This window comes from Bacillus rossius, chromosome 10 (genome assembly GCF_032445375.1).
Source record: "Bacillus rossius redtenbacheri isolate Brsri chromosome 10, Brsri_v3, whole genome shotgun sequence".
Lineage (NCBI taxonomy): Eukaryota > Metazoa > Arthropoda > Insecta > Phasmatodea > Bacillidae > Bacillus > Bacillus rossius.
In genome coordinates, this window is record NC_086337.1 from 43,303,509 (window position 1) to 43,327,773 (window position 24,265).

The following is a 24,265-nucleotide window of genomic DNA, read 5'->3' on the forward strand; positions in this document are numbered from 1 at the left end:
CTTTTCACAATTATGTACATGACAAAATAAAGAGTTTATTTTTACTATTATCTTTAAAGTTTCAATGAAAATGTGGTTTATTTCTGCTTTATGTATTTAAATAGACTTTTTCATTCTTGCAGAACAAGAGTTGGCAAAAATCTCAAATTACAAGACAAATGTGTTGTCCTGTCATTTCGTAATTTTTGTTAACTAATGTTAGACAATGGAAAACATAACATCAATTTAAATTCATGTAGCAGTTATTTCTCCTGGGTAATAGAAAAGAGTGGTGTTGCTGTAAACAGTTTGCCAGTCACAATCCAACTAAATACTACCTTTCTGCACTCTTGTTTTTTTAAAGGAAAACAGTGTTTGAGTAGGTTGACCTACTTGGTGTGAGGAGTTCTGGTTAAGTCTTGGGTAAAGCATGGTTGTAAAAATTTTAATGTCTAAATACAGTCACAAACATGTTACGAGTCAAAGAACATGTCAATAAGTGAAATAATACTTTGTTTAAAACATGTCCATGAAGGAGGGATTGGTTTGTTGGTAATGAAAATTATCAGCAGCTAGCTAAACATGGAACAAAAAAAAAATCACATCACTTACCTCTTTCCAAGGTGATCTAGGCTCGATTCACAGCAAGGTTAATTGCAAATTTTTCTTAAGTGGGAAACATGGCATACTTTGCCGTGAGTCTGTGGGCTTTCTCTAGTTACTCCCATCTCCCCTCTTCATTCATTCATTCATTCATTCATTCATTCATTCATTTTATTCATTCATTCATTCACTGCTCCAGCCTCATCTCGTCACCCCTGACCGTTTCTAATGCGCTAAATGTCAACGAAGACACCAACCTCCCAATTAATTCTTCCAAGCAATGTTGAAGGCAGGATTTTATGTTTTTATTTTGGGGGGATTTTATCTTGGGAAAATTCCACGGTGACTTTTATATTTTAAATATTTTTCACTTAATACTTTGACAGACTTAAAAAATATTTTTATGTTATCAACACATTGTAGTCTTTGCAGTGAAATATTTTTTTAGTTTTTCCATATAATATATTTCCATATATTATTTCCATATACATATATACATACATATATACATATACATATATATATGTATACTAGCTGCAGTACCCGGCTTTGCCCGGGCTGAACACTGGGTGATATATTGTCCGCGAGTTACAGCAAAATGGATAGCGATATGTCCAGTGTGGTGGACATTAAGAAATGACACATAATTACTGTTTGTGTATCTGTTACCTATGGTTTTCTGTTTACCCATGGCGATCGGTTGAAAGGTTTAGAAGTTGATGTGCTACAGCACCATCTAGCGGCGAGTTACAAAAAAAAATGGTTAGCATAAAAACCTTCTCCACGATAAAAACACTTAGATGTGCCAACTTTCATGGCGATCGGTCAACGGTGTAAGAGATTATCGACGTCATACATGCCAACATCCAATTATATATATTCATATATTTCGAAATTTTGGGACTTTCACTTTTGCGGAAAGTGGATGTTCAGGACCTCGAATGGTTTGGAACACTCCATCTCGAAAGAATAGATATTTGAAATTCCTGAAATTGTCGAAATTTTGGAGCTTTGTTCCCAGAGGGGGGCGGGGGGTTCGAGGACCCTGAATGGCTCGATAACACTTAAAATCGAAAGAGATAGATTTTTTTATTTTTTTTTTTTAAACTTTCGAAATTTTGGGGCTTTAACCACCTGGGTGGGGAGGGGGGGGGGGTGATGTTGAGGACCCCGAATTGCTCGGAAACACTCCAAATCGAAAGAGATATAAAGGAATATAAGAATGTAGGCATTTACTGTACTCCTATCTACCATAATAACAATATTGACAAATAGAAAGCTTATTACCTACCTATGAATATTTATCTAAATTAATTAATAAATAACTGTATGTTTAAGAATTTACGTACATACATAATATTAAACTTCAAACTATACACACCAAAAAAAACTAAGGATGTTTGTGAAACTATTTTTTATTTGTCATAATGTTTAAAACATTTGTAGGATTTGTTTATATATGTAAAACTGTGGTGGCAATATTCCGCTTATCCAAAGGAGTATAGAAATTAATAGAGATATCACTCCCTGTACACACCACAAATCTTTGAATTAAGTAAAATAAACACAGTCCAAATTGAAACAAAGTATAAATAACAACTAATTTGACAAAAAAATTTATATAACTGGAATGACAATGTTAACATCCGCCTGAAATTTAATATATAAGAAATTAAAACATACATAAATAAAATTATCTCACAATCAACCAAACATAATGTTTAATATAGAAATAAAGGAAGATGGCAATTACACGTAACTATTCTAATTAATAAAAAAATCAGCTCTCCTGAAATAGTAAAATTCAAACTTTTCAACAATATATTACATAATTGATAAATATTTCTGGACATCGGTCTCAGCAGCACTAAGACTCTTGACGCTCAGCAGATAAATTATAAACACTAAACCAAACTCCTTGCAAATAAGTAAGTACTATAAAAAAAATAACAATATTGACAAATAGAAAATATTAGTAGGCCCTACCAACCTATGAATAAATTTCGAAGAAATTTATAAGTTTAAGAATTTATGTACCTACATAATATTAAACTTGAAACTATCCACACAATAAAAACCTAAGAATGTTAGTGAAACTAATTTTTTTTTATTTGTCATAATACCTATAATACGTATGTTTCCAAACAAAGTATAAATAATGACCAATATGACCAATAAAAATTGTACAACTCGAATGACATTGAAAACATACACGTGAAATTTAAAAGAATCATGAGTGCCCTAGGTAGGGAGAAAAAATATATATAGAAGAAATTAAATTTAAAAAAATGGGTGCGTGTGAGAAGTTATACTTTTTTGGCATCATTAAAAAATAGTTTTTAATTGCATGCAAAAATATTGCGTGGAGTCCCTCCGCGTGGAAGAAGTGAAACTTCGTAATGTGGAAATGAAAATAGGAAGGGGTAGAAATTGATTTTTAGTGAAATCATATTGTATCAAATCAAACTAAAAAAATAAAGGAAATAAATTTGTAACGATTCATAGATTGATTATCAGAGAGAGAGAGAGAGAGAGAGAGAGAGAGAGAGAGACCTATTGAATGTCTATAAAACTAACCTTTTTATGAGAACAGATATTCATGAAATAAATCATGAAATCATTCAACGATAAAAGATGTTTATTTAATTAAGCGGACGGGTTCGCCCCAAGGAGAAAATTGACGCGGCGAGACCTCGTGGACATAAAGAAATGACACACACTCACTATTTATGTGTCTATGAAACATAATTTTTTTTTGCAATTTAAATTGTAATATACAAAAACGGTATTGAAAATTGAAACAAATATGGCGACACTACAAACTGTCAAGATCTTTATTTTTTTCTCACTCTCTACTTAGTTCCTTACAATAGCAAAACGTAACGTAATGGCTTGAAAGCTATTGCTCGGCAGACATAGAGGAATGACACTAACATTTTGTATATCTATGACACACATTACATAAAATTAAGATATATTTTTTTAACCCGTTTAAAATTTATTTTTTTAGACAAAAGATAGCCTATGTCCATTCCCAGGATATAATCTATCTCCTTGCCAAATTTCATTACGATTCGTTTAGCCGTTCAGCCGGGAAAAGGTAACAAACAGACAGACAGACAGACAGAGTTACTTTCGCATTTATAATATTAGTAAGGATATACATATATGTATATATACATATATATATATACATATATACATATATATATATATATATACATACATATATGTATATATGCATATATGCATATATGCATATATGTATATATGCATATATGTATATATATACATACATATGCATACATATATATACATATACATACATATACATAATATATTTCCATATAATATATCCATGATATCCGTCGCGCAGGCCCCGACATCGCGAGCATGGGTCTGGTCAGCTCCATGCAGGAGCAGACGGCGGCGCCCGCGGACCAAGGAACGAGCGCGGCCCAAGGCCAGGGCACGGGCGAGCTGAGCCTCGACGGCATAGACGACGCGGAGATCGACTCGTACATCATGAGGAGCAGCGAGGCGAGCTTCAAGGACAGCTGCTGGATGAAGATCAACCAGACCTACCTCAAGGAAAAGAAAGGCAAGCAGGGGCGTAGCCAGGGGGGGGGGGGAATTTAGGGGTTCAAACCACCCCCTTAGCACCAAAACTTTAATTAATTTCTTATTCATCACTCAAACGAATTTCATATTAAAATTAATAAAATTTTTACCATTACAATATTTAAATTTAAGAACCGAAAACTGCTAAAGTAGCACTATTTTACACCTTAAAATCCAATTTTTCCTGGGTGAGGACCCTCGGACCCCCCGCTTTAGTACAAGGGGGGGGGGGGGGAGGAGCCATGCTTCTTAACACCCCCCATACACAAATTCTGGCTACGCCACTGAAGGCAAGCACAGTAGAACCTCCTTGTCGAGGGGGTTCGCAACCGGCCATCTTTGAGTTTTACGTCATCGGCCGGGTTTAGCGTCACAAATTAATAATTTCATTCAAGTAATAATTTCTGCAAACCGCAATACCTATCTTTGGATTCTTGTTGAAGCTAATATTAGTGGCCTAGCAACAATTACATCATCTGCAGATTCTCACAAGGAATAATCAATTGCATCATCTTTGGTGGTCAAATACGATTGCATGATTTTTTAAAACCAGACTTTTGCAAAATTAATAAGATCATTAATATTTTATTTATTTTTGGTAATATCAATAATTTAGATAAATAATTTAATATTAAGTTGGCTCAATTGGGACTGGAGCCGATCTGGGATAGCCAAAATTCCAAGTTAGCCAGAGAATGATGCTAGAACCACACATTATTTTTGACAGCAGAATATATTGTATTATTGTGAACATAAATGCATTACATAAATATATTACAGCCTTCAATGTCTACGAGTTGCTTTTGATTTATCTGGTTGAGAAATATTTGTTTGGTCCTATTATTCAGAAAAATCATTGTAGGTGACATATTTAAAAGATTTTACAAAAAGATTTAAGTAAAAAAAAAAACCTTAAAAATGCACTTCATATATTTGCATTACCAGTGCATGAGTTTAAACATTATTAAAAAACAAACCTTCACAATCTTTATTATTTTTATTATTATTGTTGTTTTTGTTGTTATCATCTTCATCACTATCATTTATATTATTATTTTAAAATCTGTTCGGGTTGAATTTAAAGTCTGCTAGACTTTTGTGTTTAAAATATTGTTATTTTTTTAAGTAATCACATGTGTATGGTCAGAGGGTATGTGAAAACCTTGCTTTTGGCTGTAAGAATTGTAATGTCTCCAGTGTACTTTTAAAAATTCACTTGCTTGGTTAAAATATATATATTTAACGTACTGATGTCGTAGGGCCTTTCTAGTCCTGTTTGCATACGTGGATAAAAGTTCAATGGGCACCAGCATATGTTAACTGAGCATATGGACCCGGGTGGGACTCTCTAACAAGGCAGTGATGTCGCTCCTGTGTTGTCGAGACTTGAACACACTACTCTTAGCTCTCACTGACCTGGTCTTCTCTGAGCTTTGGATACGCTGTTAAGGTGTTAGACACCCTAGACCAAAGTGGGCTCTTAAGGCATCCCACAATCCTGAGTCTCTGTGTAGACACACACGTGGGCGGACGAACAGAATACCCACAGGTGATGGTAAGATGGTTTATTGACGCAATCCTCTACACACGTGCAGAAGACTTGCGTCTCTCAAATGAAACTGTATAAAATGCAAACCGCAATGCAGTCGGATTTCAGGCGGACCAGGACACAGCATGACCTGGCCTGGAAGTTAGATCTCGTAGGTTGTTTCAAATGTCCACAAGGAACGTAAATAAAGAAAAGGTTTAATTGAAGATTACGAACGACAGATGCGACTAGATCAGTTTTACCAATGACGGTGTCCTCGAGGTGCTGTGATTGCGTTCTACCCCTTGCGGCAGGAGTCACTGGGCAGTGGTCAGTAGGTCATCGTCATAGCGACGGGAAGCTTCGGAATCACCATTAGGTCTTAAATGGGTATGTGAGAGAACTAATAACAATACAAAAACACTTCCAGCTCTTAATGGCAAGCTACAATTAATTATTATGCATCAAAAACATTTACTTATTTATTAAGTTATTTATTATTTAAGTTCGAGTCTTCCACCGCTCGTACGAGGGTGTTTTCCGAAGGGGTTTTGCACGCCGCTGCTCCGTCCTTAAGTCTAAACACGCTTGAGGAGTTGCAATAAAAAGTGAAATGACAATTATAATGCTTATTGAATTAGTTATTAAGGGTAGGTGGCACCACAGATGCGTGCGTCTCTTGCGATGATATTATCTTTGATCAGTCGCACCTGTGTTTTCGTACCATGTGCGTCTCTGCCTGAGGACGGGAGCAGATAGCAGTTCCCGAAACGTCGCTTGTTTCTGTTTTGGAAAACTATTGTGTTTGTTTTGTCTTATCGTTTTGTTGTGTTTTTGTCTCGTTTAAACTGTTGTGCTGAATTTTTTTGGGGTTCAATTCATCATTTGTGTGGTTTTTTTTTCGTTCTCTTAGTCCATTTTTCTTTGTTTTTCTTTGTTTGTTGACCATATTCCTGTTATGGAATATTATGTGGTGTATATATACTGTTGACAACAGCATTTTTTGCTTAATTTGTGTTTTTTGTCTTTTGGTTTTTTGTAGTTTTCTTCTACAGTCATACATGTGCTTAGCAAGGGCGTATGTCCAAAAGCTTACATCAAGTCTTGCGATGATGGCTAACACACACGCACACGTAGATAGAGCCGGGGAGTTAGGGGTAAGGAGGGAGGCACTTTGGGCTCAGGTGGGCTCAGCCCTGGACAATATAAGTACTATGATTTTTATTGCTTTAAGTATAATAATGAAATGATGCATTCAATATGCTCATTAGTTTTAATGTACACACTGCCCAAGTGAAATCACACATGATTAAATTAGATTATTATATTAGATCAGATTATATTAGAACAAGAACTTCATAAAATCCAAAGTAAAGGTTTCATGATACAACTTTTTTTTTCAACCTTGAAATTAATTTAGAAGAAGCCAATTATTTACTACCATTGAAATCAGTCTGCAATAGTTGAATTTTTCACAGGTATTTAAATTTAAAAATAATAGCCAAGCCAAGAGTAACATATTTAATCCCCTAGGAATCACTTAGTACGTGATAGTAACAACAAACAATATCAATTAAAATTTTACGTGAATTTATTTAAGATTTATATTTGTAACAGTGCTAAGAGGAAAGAAATCATGTCTATCAAAATAATGAGTTTTTATTTGCAGAAAGAGAAGAGAAAAAGGCAAAGGAAAAAGAAGAGGGAAAGCCAGAGAAGAAGAGACGAAAAACAGGGCCACGAAAGAAATTCAACCAGCCTTCAAATTCAGCGGGAGAAGCTATTGAGAAAATGCTGCAGGAAAAGAAAATTTCTTCTAAAATAAACTACGATGTGCTAAAGAGCTTGAATGTTAAGTCTTTAGAAGTTTCCAAAACAAAGGAACCAGATGCTAACGAAACTTTTGGTAGCAGTCCTCAAAAAGAAAGTGTCTCGCTAACAGAGAAGGAACCGAGGTAGGTTGTTTTACGTTTAATTGTTCCATGAAAATTAATATCCCACCACAAACATTTATTTGCTGCAAATTTCTTAGTGAAAAACCTTCAGTTTTTGTTAATGTTGGCAGTCTAATAGATAAGTGATTTGCAGAGAATGAACACATAAAATCAGCTGCAATACATTTGATGGTAAGCTTACCACCAGGGAAAATAATATTATGAAAAAGTAACACCTTTATTACCTGAGAAATTCCTACTGCATACATTTTTTCGATTATAATATTCAATGTATACATAATATATTGTAAGATATTTTAAATGTTGTAAAAATATGCATGCGCTTGCACTTACATATTTTAAGAGAATCTTTAAAGTAATGTAATCGGTTTTTACTTCATTTTAAATCATAGCAACAATAAATATCGTAAGAAATGTTAAATGTTGTAAAAATATGCATGTGCTTGCACATCAGAAAATTTTAAGAGAATCTTTAAAGTTATGTAACCGGTCTTTACTTAATTTTAAATCACAGCAACAATAAAAATACAGGTCATGGCCAAACTTTAGGTGTTTAATATGTTTGAATTTGAATAAATTAATATAAAAATTAACACAGAAATAAATTTAATTAATTGAGCTTGGTCTTTCCAAATAAAACAAAAATATTCCAATACCACATGTTATTCATGCTTTTCATTCCTGAATCAGGCCAAGGCTAGCTTGTGTGGTCGGGTAGTGAAAATCTAAGCAAAATTTTTCTATTCAACTAAACTTAATACTTTGATTTACCTCGAGTCAATATGCTAAAAGGCATTAAGAGTAAAAAAAGTTTCTTTGGTTTTTATTTTGTTCTGATTGTTATTTATTTTCTGAAGTTAAAAATTTTCCTAGCATTATCTCTAGATACTGAATGTTTGACCGAGATGCGGTAACGTAAATCATTTTCTTTTGGGAAGTTTGATATTTATTTTTATTATTTTTTACTGCCTGGGTGTATTTTATTTTAAACCTTCACATCTTCCTGTGTGGATACGTTAATGATTGGTTCTCAGCAGGGGCACAACAACAGGGAGGGGGGGGGGGGGCAAGGGTAATAAGCCCCCCCCCCCCCCTCTGAAACCTTGAAGTGGGGGCAAACAAAGCGCTGTGTAATCAATTTTTAGATAATAATACTGCTTAAATAGCACAATTTTCTACCTTGAAATACAAATTTTCCCGGGGGAGGACCCCCCGGACCCCCCCACTTCAATAGGTGGGGAATGGATGATTCTTTATAAAAAGGTATATTGCCTCCCCCCCTCCCCCCTTTGGAAATTTAGTTGTTGCGCCCCTGGTTCTCAGGAGGATACAGGAGGATCCTGCCGAGCCGGTCGCAAAACCCACGCGTGCAGTTCGCTCAGCGCCAAACCTCGGCCGGGAGCGGAAGAGGCCAAGGGAAGTGGGGTTCCCGCTCCAAGCACCGGAGGAAGCAGAGGAGAAGGCGGCTGAGCCAGAAGTGCAGGAGGCCCCTCCACCAGCCGACTTCGGTACGTTCTTTGCATATATATACTGTATAGAAGTCGCGAGTGGATAGGATTTACTCTACGTTTTTCAGAAGCGTATGATGAGCAGCTTGGGAACTTCGCCGCTGCAGTGCGCTGCCGTAATGTCCTGTATCGTCTTAGTTGTTATTTACACGTTAGAGCGCAGCACTGTCGCCTGCTGTCATTCCCCCGCACCCCCCACCCATCATTCACTGCAGCTAAAGGTCGTTCAACGGGAGGGGGAAGGGGTGTTTGAAGAGTTCGACAAATGTCCGCTAGGGACCACCACAAGTCGATGCCCTAGAGATGGTGGCGATTGCGGCGGTGAATTAACCAACTACCTCGAAACCGTATTAGAAATTTTAACCTGGACTGGTGACTTCTATACAGTATATATATTCAAAGGTATGTTTGAACTCCTCGAGCGCCTTGCTGACTCCCCTCACTGCACTCTGCTCCGCGTGGATGTTGGCCCTTACCCTCTCAACACACAAAACATTTGACGTAAACAACTTTATTACGTTCTTCGATCATTTCCAGTACTCGGTTAGGTTTCCTGTTTCAATGTAAATGACGGCTGAAATGTTTCAGAGGTATTCATGTGTCAGCAATGTTTTGTTTGGCTCTCATTTGTCATTAGTTCATGTTTGTAAGCATGTTAGTTTACTTCATTTCAACTTTTAAAGCAGCTAAAAGTCATTAGTGCCTGTTTGGCTGGTTGGTTAAGTTTTCAGGTGTAGTCATATATTTTTTGTTACTTATTTTGCTATTATCCTTTGTCTGAAAGCTTGATGATGCACGTGACAGTAAATTACATCAGTAGTAGAGTGAGAAAGAGAAAGAGAGAGAGAAAGGCAGATGCCCTGCAGTGCAAGAGAGACAGAAACGGTAGTTCCCAGCCGAGCGGGGGAACTCAAAGACAATGTAGCATCAGAATTGGAAAGAGAAAGACAAAGTAGCAAAAGTACCTAGTTATATATATGTATGCAGAGTTGTTTTATTTCTTTAAATTTGTGATGTCAAATTGTGACTTCCAAATTGTCTCTTAAGCTTGTATGTGGTTGGTTGTGGGGGACATGTAACCACCCCCCTCCTTCGTGGATGGAGTTAGTCAGGTCGAGCAAGTGGTTGTGTATGGTCGTGGTATTGATAGGTCGTGGTCGGGTGATGACTCAAAATTAAATAATTATATAGTCGAGAAGCAAATTACGCAGTTATGGTCCGGGCATGCTGATTTATAATAATTTTTGGAGATGTTATTTAGAATGCGTTGACTGCAGTCGTCGGTGTTATGCCCACAACTAATCTTTAAAATTTGTTTTTAGTCATCGTTCCAAGAACAGAGTTCATGTGTAACCACGGGATATTAATATCAGTACCAAATATTTGTTTTATTAGACATTTCGGTACCATTTCAAAGTCAATTGTTTTCTTGACGCAACTGAGACCTTTTTTGTGATGTTTTGTGTGTAATTTGGAACATTGTGGTCGGAAAATGGCGACCATAGTGCTAGTGTGAAGGAGTAATAAAAAACGGTAAAAAACAGTCATTGTTCTTGAGAGACTCAATTTTCATAATGAATCATTCAGAGCAACGTTTGTGCGTAATTTTGACAGTATATTTTTAGAATCTAACAATCTCAAGTGTTTTTACGTATGTGCATTTCTAAATAATTGAGAGCTAGCAGGTTTTGATTGTTACAAGTCTTCTTGGCCAGGCACGTTCGTTGCACTTGATCAGTAGAAATGACATATTGGCTCTTCTGACATAAATGCAAACTTTTGGCAAGGTTTTTTGATATTTATGTAAGCAAGTTAATAAATTTATGAAATTGAATTAAAGTAAAATTAATGTTTTTTTTTAAATGATAAAATAAATTTTATCTTCAGGGATAACATAAATATAAGATATCATTAATTAAATCTTGCTACTTTAGTAAATCCAGTGAATGGGAACAGTTGCATTGCCTGTGTGTTGGTGCACGTATAAAGGAACAAAAATTAAAGCGTTTGCATCTTATTAGCTTTATATATGGAACAAAACATAGCACTCAATTGTATTCTTTAGTTGCTGTGAAGGAGTGGTGATTTAATATGCTGAATGGCGTTAAATTTTTTATGCGAAGCTATGGGAGATTGAAAGTGTGATAATTAGGGACACCTGTATTTCGCGAATACATTTTGTGCCAAGGTGTTTCACAAAATACTGTAGCTTTTCTCCTGTGGTTATTTATTGGCTGAGGTCGGTGAGAGGTGTCGTCCCGCTCTTGACGGGGCCAATGAGAATGTGGTCACCATACTGCTGCACCCTCACAATTTGTCATGACTCTAAGAAAAAGCTACAGTGTTTTGTGAAATACCTTGACATGAAATGAAATCGCGAAATACAGGTGTCCCTAGTAATAATTTATCACATGGGTTGGATATGTTTTGTGGTTTCCAGAAGAAGGCGACGACTACGACGAAGACGATGGCGGGGGAGTGGAGGCGGAAACCACAGAGCTGTCAGTGGCACAGATGCTCAAGAGACATACTGGCGACGACGACGAAGACTACGGTGGCTACGATTACGATGACTACTAGTCTGTCACACCACCAGGGCTGTCGAGAGGGTTGGGGGGGGGGGGGGGGGAGGCGGCAGTCCCTGGGGCCCGGTGTATGTTTCGAAATATTTGTTTAATGTGTGTTACAAGGTACAGGTCTTTTGCTAATAAAATCAGTTGGAAACATCATCAGGCATGTGATACATGCAGATCACCTTTACCTACAGTGATGGCCTTGGTAACGTTAATTTTTTTTTTTTGGGGTTTGAAAATTTGTACATTAAGTAACCGGGAGAGGGCTCAACTAAATTATTTACCCCGGGACCCTCAAGTTTTTCTCGACGGCCCTGTGACACCACTGTCTGAATACTTATGATTCAGCTGTTACACTCTGTTTCAGGACTTTTTGACACATGCTTCGGCGAACATTTGAAACTTTCAGCTGTGTATTGCGATGTAATAAACAAAACAAACTCAAGATTCACGTAGCACCAGACTAGCTAATCATGTGTCATTAATTATTTTGTTAATTTTATAAAATTATCCAGCTGTCAATGTCTGAATGTTCTCTTGAAGTCTTATCGTGAACTTGAACAGAGTGTACATTTTCCATCACATTCTAATGTCTTCAAGCATTTCAATCAGGTTGTCTGCTTGATTAAATGAATGAATTTTTCAAGAAGTGTCTTGGTTAAACATTCCACTTATTCAGCCCCCAGTAAAATTTAAATTAATAAATTAAAATTTAAAAAAAATATCTGATATTACACGAGCAGTGTGGATGCTTGCTAGCTGCACATTTCATTTTCCCTCATCAACTGTTAGCAGTCACATGCAAGGTTGCACATTTAGGTAACAACTCATTTATTCATGCAAGTGCCATGAGAGTTGAAAGTATTCAATTAATTGTACATTATCTGGCACTGGAAAAATTTTTCTGAAACAACTATTTTGGGGCTTTGCAGTGGCGGATCCAGGATTTTGGTTTGGGAGGGGCTTGGCCCATCTGAGGCTAGGCTTTATCAAGGCAAACACTAAAACAATAGTGGACCCAGATGCTTTTGGAGGGGGCTTGAGCCCCTTAGGCCCCCCTCTGGATCCACTACTGGGGCTTTACATTACATTTTGTTGTTTTACAGCAACTTTAATTACTTTGTTAAAATAACTTCAGATAAACAAGCTGTAACAAGGTAAACTAGGTATTCTTGATTATTTATCTATGTGTATAAGATATATATGGCAAAAGAAGTGTTTAATCTATGTATACTATGTGAAGCTTATTCACTGTATTTTTTGTCATCAAAGTAAAATGTAATTCTGTTATGATCGTAAGAACACTAATATGTAGAGACAAGATTCTATGGATTGATATATTTAGTCCAATTTCATTTTTAAAAAACAAGATTTTGGTTTTATTGTTTTTATTTATATAAAAACTGTTTTTTAATACTTACTCCACCAAAATAGTGATAAAATTTACATGCTGCATTTTTGCTATAAAATAATTTGTGTTAAATTGGTCTAAAACAGATACATTCAGAACAGTAAAATAAATTAGCGAGCATCATTTGTGGTTGGAAAGTGATTCAATAAAAGGTGCACAATAAAACAAATTAATTTAATTTTTCTGAGCCATGCACTTTGGTACAAATTTTGTTCTGAAAATAATGACTACCCTTGAATTTCAAACATGAAAAGATTACTTCTTTTATGATTTGAATTAAGGTTTGGTTAAATGCAATTTAATTCCATTATTTAACTTGCATTTCGGTGTTATATGATGTGCTTATCGGTGTCATTTCGGTTTTATCGCAATTTATCATATAATCTTGCCCCTACTAATATATTAAGACTACCGAAATTGCGTGTGTAAAATCTGTGTGTAACTGCAGATAAATAGTGTATTATACTTCCTGTTGGAGAGTTTCGCTAGTGCTCATAAAGGAATTCAGAACATAGTTTAAACCAAACTCAACCAAACATTGCGTTCAGTTCCACATCTTCGTGTTGATGCTAGCCAGTCGTGTCTTCCATCTGTTTCAAAATTCACACTTGATTAACCCCCACTTTGCAACTGCCGTGCGATATGGGTGAATGTAACTAGAGGTCTGCGAGTATTTGAAAAATATTTGATATTCGTAAATAATTTGATGCTTAAATCAAACATTATAATCAACAATTTTTTACATTATTTGTTTTCCTATAGGGCGATAGATTCTGCAAGTGGGATTCATTAATAAAAAAATTCTAATGAGAAGAGTGTATGTAACATGTATGAGGGCAAGAAGGTTTTTTTTTTTTTTTTTTTAGAAATTTGGATTTATTTTCTGAAACAATAGTATATACATGATTTTTATATTTTCAAATAATATGTAACTGTTATTTAAAATTATTAAAAATACTAAATTTAAATATATATGATAATTTTTAAAATCAAAACCCTTTCTGAATTTGAAATTTTCATGGATTGAGGAAATTTACTGTTGATTTCATTTTATTTTCTTGCATTTTACACCACTCAATTATGGTTCCATGTATTTTTCATCAATTTTTTAGAACCCCGAGAAGTGTAAAAAAAAATTTTAACTCTATGTTTAAACTCTTGACTCGTAAACTTTTCAATATTCTTGAATAATTTGATATTTGACTCAAAACTCAATTTGAATGAAAATATCAGGATTTACATCTCCTTATAGGATTATCTCTAAGAACCTCAGTCCAAGGACATATTGGGTCGGGCCACATTACTAAGCAGGCCAGAGTTTGGCGAACTCTTCCCTGCATGGCTTTGCAGCAGGACATTTGTATTTCAACACTATCAGTGTTCAGGCCCAAACTGAGACTCACAGCTGCAAGCTAATTTGAGTCTCCACTGTACCTACTTATCAGGCGTTGGTATATGGATGGCTGTACGTAATGCTGTCAAAATATTTTTAATTAAATGACGTAAACTTAACAAAAATGGTTGAAACTAAGATGGCATCTTTCAATTATGTCTCCTTAGAGATAAAAAAATTAATATTATCAGATGGGCTTGATGAATTACAGGAAAGTGTATTTCCAATTACCATTTCTTTACAAAATACAATACAGTGGAATCCGTTTATAATGACATCGAAGGGAATTGACAAACACGTCATAAAAAGCGGACGTCATACAAAGCGTTATGTGAAGCATAAAAACACGTGTACAAACATGATACATATATGTAAATATTTTTCATTTTTAAATTAAGAAATCTGTAATTTTTGTCTGCTTTTGTTTTTTTTCTTTTAATTTTATTGTAATAACAGTCTCTAATACTATTGTGTACAGAAGACATCGCCATGGTCAAATTACTATCATTTTCAATATTGCTATGAACAACTATTGATAATAATTCTGCAGCCTTTAATGCCCCTTCTGCGGTAGGTAATGGTGCTTCCTCGACTTCCTCTTCCCTTTCTCCATCACTTTCGAGGTGTTCCCTAGCATTAATGTTCTGTACAATATTTTCATCGGTGGGTTCTTGGGATGTGAGAAGAGCACTATCGATGTCAACATAATCTTCCCACATTTCCGGTGCTGCTAAAGAATCCGAATTTAGGTTCCGTGACCACATAGATAAAGGGACGTCATCTTCTTCATCAAATTCATGTTTTGCTGTTTGAACAGGTAAACCGTCGTGGTTTCCAATGAATCCAGCATGTTTGAAACAGTTGTGAATGGTACTTTGTGACATTTTATTCCAGGCATCATTAACCATCAGAATTGCATCTAGCACCGTTATTTTCGTAGAAGAGTTATTTTCATTAGCATCAAGACAATTAATTATTTTGAGCACAAGGTTATTTTTTTAAATTAGTTTTGAGTGATTGTATTATTTCCTGATCCATTGGCTGTAGTACTGATGTTGTATTCGGCGGAAGGAAAGCAAGTGTTATAGACTTTAAATCAGTAACTTTTGGATGCGCTGGGCAATTATCAACCAGCAATAAAATCTTTTTCTTCTTCTTCACCAAATCATGATCCCAATTTTGAAGCCATTTTTCAAAAATCTCCGACGTCATCCAAGCTCTACGATTGTTAGCATAATCGACAGGTAACGATTTGACACTGCTAAAACATCTTGGTTTTTGTGACTTTCCAATAACGAGCAATTTCTTTTTCTCTGTGCCACTCATATTTGCTACTACCATGACAGTTATTCTGTCTTTCGAAAACTTGCCTCCACTACAATTCTCACCTTTAAATTTCAAAGTTTTGTCCGGCATCAATTTGTAAAACAGTCCAGTTTAATCAGCATTAAAAAATCTCATCAGAAAATTGTGGTCGTAGATTCGGTCACACAGACGTCAACTATTTTGTTGTTGAATTTTGATCAACAGACGAAGATTCACCGACAATTTTTCCCGCCACAATGTTATGTCGAACTTTAAAACGACTGATCCAGCTTGCAGAACAATTGAAGTCGAGAATACGAAAACGTGTGGCAAAAATATTTGCCTTTTCCTGTAGCATAGGGCCGCTGACATGTATTCCCTTGTTTCTCGTGATTTTAAAACACTGAATTAATGCTTGATCAGCATTTTCTTGTCGCGACTTTCGAAGCCTCTTCGGTTTCATAACATTTGAATTGAACGATTGCTTAATCCGGTTCTTGTTTTGAAAATCATTGAGATTGTCGAATGACCCATGCCAAATCCCTTTCCTCAATCGTAAATGCTTTACGGCGTTGAGATGACATTTTTTCCACAGGATATCACAAACAACAATGCGTGACCTTCAAGTGTCAATTACTCACTGAGGTTCAAAACAAAAATGAGCCAAGTCAAGTTTAGGAAATTACTGACATGAAGACAGAGTGATCATTTTGAATGAATATGTTTTTCCCTCAACCTATGCTAAACCAAATCAATGGTATCAGTATTATTTTAATATTATTTTTTTATCACTGATTTTTATGTCAACTATTAATGTTATTTGAATAAAAATTCTTTAACAAAATGTTAAGTAGTTTTCAAATAAGAACCAGATTTCTCAAGATATTGATGCACATTCTTGCAAAAGATAGGCATGACTCAATACGGAACCTCCAAGCCAATTGAGTACCGTACTGATGCAATGCTCATAGCCATGCTGGGCATTGATCAAACCCTAGACCCAGGCCACATGCATGTAATGCCCAGTGATAACACACACTTGTTAGGCTTGCTGTGTTCTGCTATGCTGTTTAAACACTACTGGCCACTATAACATAAGGTTACCACCTTCACTTTAAGCACTATGTTTTGCCACCTTAATGTGGATTTAAAATTTAAAAAAAAAGTGCATCACTGTTCATGCTCAGATTGAATTAAATTATTTGAAATTGCTTAGAATGTATGTGACAAAACCCACAAGATCTTTGTACTGAACTGTTACTGAATGTAAAACAATATTAGGTATTATAAATTCAAATTACATACATATATGCTTTGAAATGAGAAATTCTTTTGTAATAAGGTTTGCCAGTATTATTATTGTTTGAGTGTTTTTACTTTAAGTTTGGTTTAGTTTGTTAAAATTAAAAAAATTAATTTTCACCCATCTCTAGATTTGTTAAACTATTCTAGAACTGCAAGAATTCATTAGGTACTAAACTATGTAATTATTTATGTATATTTTTGTATGCTCTCTTATTATTATTTATATTATATGTGATTATGTTCTTGAATAAAATAAGTTATAGTACAAAGTTGTGGTTTGGAAATACTTATTCACAAAAGAAATAGCAATAGATTATGAAGTTCTTACCATCAGTTCAAATGATTGATTTTGTTTTAACCAATTTTAAAATTAAAATCGTGAATTAATACCTGATCAGCAATTAATTTGGAAAAAGTTTAAGACATAGCTTTGCAAGTAAGATATGACTTCAAGTACAGTAGCTACAAATATAATTTTATTTAAATATTGTAAGTTTAGCAGCACTTTTCCCCTGAATTCATGGGTCAGAAATCGGAGAACGTATTTTAGGGCTGAAATAAAGTGCTGAGTTATGTCATACAATTTTTGACTCTGAATACTAATTCCTCAGTAAAATACTGTGTATGATAGATCCTCAAAATGGTTCCATAGCTCAAGTTGCTAGGTCATATAATTGCATACTTAGATATACAGTCAGATATTGGAAAATAAATTATGTAATAAACCATTCATCACAGGAAATTAACACATTTTTAAATAATGCACTTTTGTAGTACACTAGGATTTTGTCAAATTCCTGAAAAAAAAATCAGTTATTTTTTGTAATAAAAAAACCCTTGTATATAGAATGGTTCAGAAGTGGAGTAATGTCATAGCATCATTAACTAAGACAGGTTCAAGTATACTGTCTGGTGCGTGTTTTTAAATTAGCAGTATGTGTGAAATATTCGTAAGGAGGAATTATTAGCAAAAATGTTTGTCGAACCAAACACCCCACATTTCCAATGGTATACCGCAAGACAGGTATTTGGAATAATGAACAAAAATTTAAATGCACATTAAACCATATTTCCAGATCAAACCGATAAAACCAAGGTATTTATTGTCTGGCAAGAAAATACAAACATATTTAAGTAGTGTTGTAAATCCATTACTCTCCACACAAAAACTAAAATGGTTTTAAAAATATTCTTGTCACCGATGAACAGGTTAAGTTTCATGCAAATTTAATACACGTAACAACCCTGTTAAGGTTTGTTGTTAAAATTTGGCACGTATTAAATAACTGTACAAGTTAAAACAAATGTACATGGTTACTACTGGCTCGCTGTAGGAAAGGTTTTGATGGATATTAAAAACTGACGAAAACTAGCTTCTTCTGCGCAGTTTATGTTCCCCCCTCCCTTCTTTGCGACAGAGAGAGGAGTGACGGAAATTCTCTGTTGCAAAGAAGGGAGGGAGGAACCTAAGCTGTGCAGTAGAAGCTAGTTTTCGTCAGTTTTTAATCTCCATCAAAACCTTTCCTACAAGCTAGTAGTACTTACTTGTATTTCACACTCGCTCACAACCGTTTCCTGCGGGACGCTACCCATTGTCGACTCTCGCGCCGCGCAGGTAGTCACGGTAGGCCACCACTGCCTTCTCTTGCTCGTATGTCTCGACGGATCCCGGCCTGGACAGGCGGACGTGAGTGATGGCTCTCTCTGGGCTCTGGTCATAGAAGTGGACCAAGTAGCACGCGCACATCACGCCGGTCCGCCCCCTGCCCACGCGACAGTGGACTCCGACCGGCTGCAACAATAACCTCGGGAGAGATTTAAAAACTTATGTTGGCACGCAACCGTAGTCTAGTAAAAATAAACTGAATCCAGACAGGGTGTCAACAAGGAAAAAATATTTCGTACCAACTTAGGTGAGAAAAAAGTACTAGATTTGAAAAAAAAGTACTAAATTATAATTTTTTTTATGGTTTTAACAATTTAGTAAGTTATTATGGCATTGCAATGCTTGAACTTAAATATCACACCACACACACACATAAATTCCATAGTTTTTAAAAATAATTACACTTAATAATAAAACATATTGGAGTTACTGTAATATTATTATATTAAAGAAAAAAGTACTATATCTGAGCGTAAATGTACTAGACCACTAAAAAAAAGTCATAAAAGTACTAGATCTAGTACGAAAGTACTAACTGTGGACACCCTGAATCCAGATGCACATTCATGTTCTCGCTTAGCTCCTATCAAATTTAAATACAATTTTTCATTATCATTACTCCCTAAAAAAAATTTTCTCTTTTGTAATTATTTCAGTTATTACTGATGCAATTCAACCACATCACAATTTGCAACAGTTTGAGTAACTACTACTGGTCATTCATTGACCTGTGTAATATGGCACAATAAAAAAATAAAATAAAAATATTTTTTTCCTGGTTTTTTATGCACTGAAAGGGGACTCTTGACTTGTTATTGAGATGCATGTTCCATTTAATTATTTGAGTTTTTTTAAAAGGAAAGCTGTATGAAAAAAAAAAACTGTAGTAACATACTGTCATAACATTTCACTGGCATTAATGGACACTGGCGGTAATATTGGAGTTTAGACGCTCTATTAAAAAAAATTTATTTAGCTTAGAATGCATAGATTTATACTGCCTTCAAGATATATGTTTTCAGGTGTTAATTTCTTTATGCACCCATTTCTTAAATCATGTAATCCTCTTTATATATCTTTTTTTGGGTTCGGAATTTTAGTGCTGTCATCATTTGTGGGTTTTTTTTCGTTCTGTTAGTCCATTTTTCTTTGTTTTTTCCTTGTTTGTTGACCATTTTCCTGTTGTGGAATATTGTGTGGCGTTAAATCCTGACAACAGCAATTTTTGCTTAATTTGTGTTTTTTTGTAGTTTTCTTCTGCAGACATACATGTGCTAAGCAATGGCATATGTCCAAAAGCCTACATCAAGTCATGCACTCCCATTGCACAAATCTTTCAAAGATAATATCTTTATATATCTACTGTAACTATCAAAGAGATTGGCACATCCAAAAAAAGCCAAGAATCCAAAAATGCACATTTTAATAATCTTTCTGTAGAAATCCACAGCTTTATTGTATTATTTTATTATTTGAGACAATTATTTCCAGTATCATATTTTTACCACATAGAATACTTGAACATCACTTCACATGTTGTGAGCATTTGTAAGTTGTAAAATTGAGTTATATTTCCTAGTATTTCGTCGTATTGATTTGTTATTTGAATGATATGTATATTTTCAAAAAAATATTTTTAGGTTGGGGATGTTTGTAAAAAAAAATTGGGTTAAGTAATCAACATTAATAAAATGCATTTAATCTGTAACACATAAAAATATATCTGACATGACCTAACAATTAAAACAGTAATTACCTGTTAACTACCTATTTGAAATTTACAAAATGATTGTAAAATGTCAGGTAGGGCAAGGGATTTTCGGATTTTTTTTTCTGATGCTCCCCTTTTGAAACCGGTTCCAATCAGTCTGACTATTATTTTCCAGATATTTAAATGCTCAGGCTAGTCCAGATTTCCTATAATGCTATACATTCTCGTAAACCAATTTTTACGATCACGATTCAAGAGATACTAACCTCACTTTTCCTACGACATTTCTGGCAAACTTCTATGAACTTTTTAATCTGGGGGATCGTTGGCGCTCGGAATTCCTTGATTCCTATTTCTGTCCACTGAAACTCAGGAAAGGCATGTATAGGTGGTTTCTTTTCAGGCGAAAGGGTAACAACATGTTTTACTCCTTCGCTCAAAATAAACCTGAGGTTAGCAGGAGTTTGTGGCCATGCCATTGCCACCAGCTCTTTTTCTACAACCCAAGAATAATTCCATGGCGCACAAATATCACCTAACTCACTCGACATCCTAAGGCTATAACATTACTCCATCACCACAATATAATTCATATTAATAATGCTATTATGATACTCCTTTTGACCCCAGCAGACGCATACACATAATTCATAGAGATTTAATACACAGTCACCACGTTGCTCTTTTGGTAAACAAATGATTTAGTTTATACCAACATCAGTGTGTCATTCATTTTGTATTATATATCATTCTTTTTTTTTTTTTTTTTTAAATAAGCTACTTTTAAGCAGACTGAAATTTTACTTTTTCAATCGTATAAATTTGACACGTGCAGCTTTTTAGTGTTATGGAGTTTTTTTTTAATGAAGATGCAAATCAGCAATTGTTGCACCATCAGGTTGGTGTTCCTGTTCATCTTGAAGAGGAACTTACGTCATTGTTGGGTTTTGCGCACGAAGTACGATAGGTATGTACGATTAATAACTGTGTAGCAACATAAATGAAAAAAAGTTGCTAGATATCTTGGAAAATGTTTTATGCAACGATCGGAATAGGTAGAGTTAACCTATTACTCTACGTATTCCAATCACTGGATATAATATTAACTTACATGTATAGACAATATATGTTATATTGATGACGTCTCCAAGATGGCGTCGTTGACGTCATTATCACCCCTACATTCTTACGAGAGAAAAACAGGAATATATAAACACGCTATTTTTCTACTTTATTTTTTATATTCTGCTTTTTAGATATCGTAAACTAGACTGTAATTCCACCCTTCCCCCCATCCCCGCTAAAGTCTATTTGCAATACCGATATTTCATTTTCAACTAAATGATGTCTGTTGACATTTCAACGTACGGCGGTATTGTAAGAAATTACCAAATTATAAGTCCTTTGTTATTTATATGGTTAAAACATGAAACACGTAACACTGCTGTGGTATTGATGTGAAACATCTAGCTCTCGGTATAGTTGAACCTTTCGCTCTGCAAATTGAATGATTCTATAGTTGACGTAGCTGAGCCGGCAACGAATTCTAGCGGCGTGTGCGGAAACGATGTGTGATTCGCGTCCGCGCACCATATTTTACACATACAAAGGAAAACATTATAGTATTATCTGACTAATTAATTTTAATAAGATAAGCAGAATTTTTAGTGAAATTCCTTATGAAATATCAGGTCCAAAGCCGGGGTTTAGTATTTTTTCAAGTCTTATGTTTTATCGGAGCCATTTGTTTCACACTATGGTTTAAAATTTCGGTCTGTTAATCAAATGATCCAATAGTGGACGTAGTTGCCCCGGCAGCGAATTCTAGCGTCGGGCGCGGAAACGTAATTCGCGTCCAGAAATGTCCTTGAAAACACAATTTGCGTGTATATTTATCACGGACGACATTGTGTTAAATAATTCTACGTTAAATTTCGTTCTATAAGTGTATTTGCAACACGCAAACACATGAATTTACTCGCCACCGAGGTAGATGTTACACATTAACGAGTATTGAAAGATTCGCTCACATTTTAAAACATTTTTGTTAAAAATTTTTGTTTCCAAGTCCATTTAAAAGCATGATATAAAATGTTCAGATTTAATCGTTTAATTAATGGATTTAAAATCTAATCAGAATAATTAGTTAGTCCATTCTCCAAAATAAATTCTTTAATGTTTGACTCTCCTATTAAAGTTTACGTAGGTTATGGTACTCCTTTTGGTTATGTTGAACCATATAACGATGGAAATAAAGTGAAGGTATTTATTGAAAACGATAATGGAAAAGCTAAATGCATCCTTGATTGCACTCAAACTTAGAAAATTGACCTGTTGGACAATATTTTGTTTTCAATTTACGAAGAACACTGGTTAAAAATTATCCAAGGATCTTCGTAATTTTACGGCTATCTTCGTGAATTTACGGCCACTGAATTCACTGACTTTGAACATAGGTAGACTCTTTTCTACTCTGTCCAACACTTCATCCAGACTATCCTCTGTCTCCTGTAAATTCCTACACGTAATGCATGCCAATTTGCATCCCGCATGAATGTGCCCAGGGTTTTCCCTGTGTCTATGCAGGTTTTACCTGGGTCCAACCTATCTCTAGTTGGCTGGCCAATCCCCTCCTAGCACATGATGCATGCGACCCTCTCCTTGCATGGCTAATCCCAGCATGACTAGGCGTATAGGCTTCGGCCTGAGACGCACCTAGGTCCCTCCCTAACCCAGACCCCTCCAAAATGGACTTAGTTTTAGTTAGGTTAGGAAAACAAAAAAAAAATCTTTGAACATAAGTAAAAAAAGGGGGGGGGGGGCTTGTCTGTAAAGTATGTTTACGGACGATAATTTTGCGTGATAACGTTGACGTCCCTCGGCTTCAGGTCCCCGTTTTCCCGTTGAAATAAATGTCCTGTTATGCCCGTACTGCCCTCGTCGGAGAGGTGTGGGTCCAGGCCAACGTGGCCGGGACCGGGAAAGGCGGGACCTGGAGGGAGAGTGAAGTGATTGCGAGGAATGTTGGTAGGTTGTCGCAAGCAGAACACGGCATTAACGAATTTCACGAGCCGTCTTTTATTAACGCTTATAAAGTCCTGCCGCAGCCTGGCGGAACCGTCGCGGAACAAGTGCCCTACCACGGCGACACGGACTCCCTGATGACGGGGCGGTTCTCAAATACGTTTCGGCGCGAATCGTAAAGTTTATTAATGCTAGGCTGACCCAGTGAGAAAGGGCCCGAAGACGGAACGCTGTACATACGCGGCCCGTTACGTAATGTTCCGTGGACGGCGAAAAGTTCAGAGACTCGTAGCACCACGTTCGCGTTGTAGAAACTGCCCGCTAGACACGTCTCCCGATGACTCGTAAGTTAACAATGCTAAGCTGATTCGCGGTGGCAGCTCAGCTGCCGTGACCGACTGCGGACTGAGCGAACGTTCAATCCCGAGCGCAACGTGCGCGGCTCGCGGAGCAACGAACACGTCTGTCTCCGCTCGAGACCAGGACGCGACTGCCTCTCCCCGCTCGCCCGCGGGCCGGCGCCCGCGGGTGGCGGGGAGGGAGGGGAAAATCGGCCGGCGTGGGAGAGAGCTCCGTCCCGCGGCGCGCCAGGCTGCAATTACATACTACGGCGAAACACTTCAGAAAAAGTTATTGAATTATTTACAAAGACATACACGAGACATTAATTACACAGCGAACTT

At 36.0% G+C, this 24,265-nt stretch overlaps 2 protein-coding genes across 3 annotated transcripts in view; one reads left to right on the plus strand and one right to left on the minus strand.

The window, feature by feature from the left end:
- The window catches only part of LOC134536031 (transcription factor IIIB 90 kDa subunit), a 139,923-nt gene extending 122,473 nt beyond the window's left edge, over window positions 1-17,450 (plus strand). For both annotated transcript variants that reach the window (XM_063375543.1, XM_063375544.1), the window contains exons 11-14: window positions 3,959-4,183; window positions 7,401-7,686; window positions 9,010-9,194; window positions 11,635-17,450. In XM_063375543.1, the coding sequence (XP_063231613.1) occupies window positions 3,959-4,183; window positions 7,401-7,686; window positions 9,010-9,194; window positions 11,635-11,774 (836 nt within the window). In that variant the 3' untranslated portion in view covers window positions 11,775-17,450. The remainder of the gene's footprint in view (window positions 1-3,958; window positions 4,184-7,400; window positions 7,687-9,009; window positions 9,195-11,634) is intronic.
- Window positions 17,451-18,250: 800 nt separating this feature from the next.
- LOC134536035 (dual specificity protein phosphatase 23-like) lies at window positions 18,251-21,233 on the minus strand. The gene is made up of 2 exons (XM_063375550.1): window positions 20,825-21,233; window positions 18,251-18,973 (listed from the first exon to the last, which is right to left on the minus strand). The coding sequence occupies exons 1-2, from the start codon at window positions 21,107-21,109 to the stop codon at window positions 18,767-18,769; spliced, it is 492 nt and encodes a 163-aa protein (XP_063231620.1). The 5' UTR covers window positions 21,110-21,233; the 3' UTR covers window positions 18,251-18,766.
- Between the last annotated feature and the right edge of the window lie 3,032 nt (window positions 21,234-24,265).

Bases quoted from the DNA above. Each gene is read 5' to 3' on its own strand.
- LOC134536035 (XM_063375550.1), bottom strand. From the start codon at position 21,109: ATGTCGAGTGAGTTAGGTGATATTTGTGCGCCATGGAATTATTCTTGG. The intron at 18,974-20,824 runs GTTAGTATCTCT...TTATTGTTGCAG, and splicing joins AATGTCGTAGGAAAAGTGAG to CCGGTCGGAGTCCACTGTCG.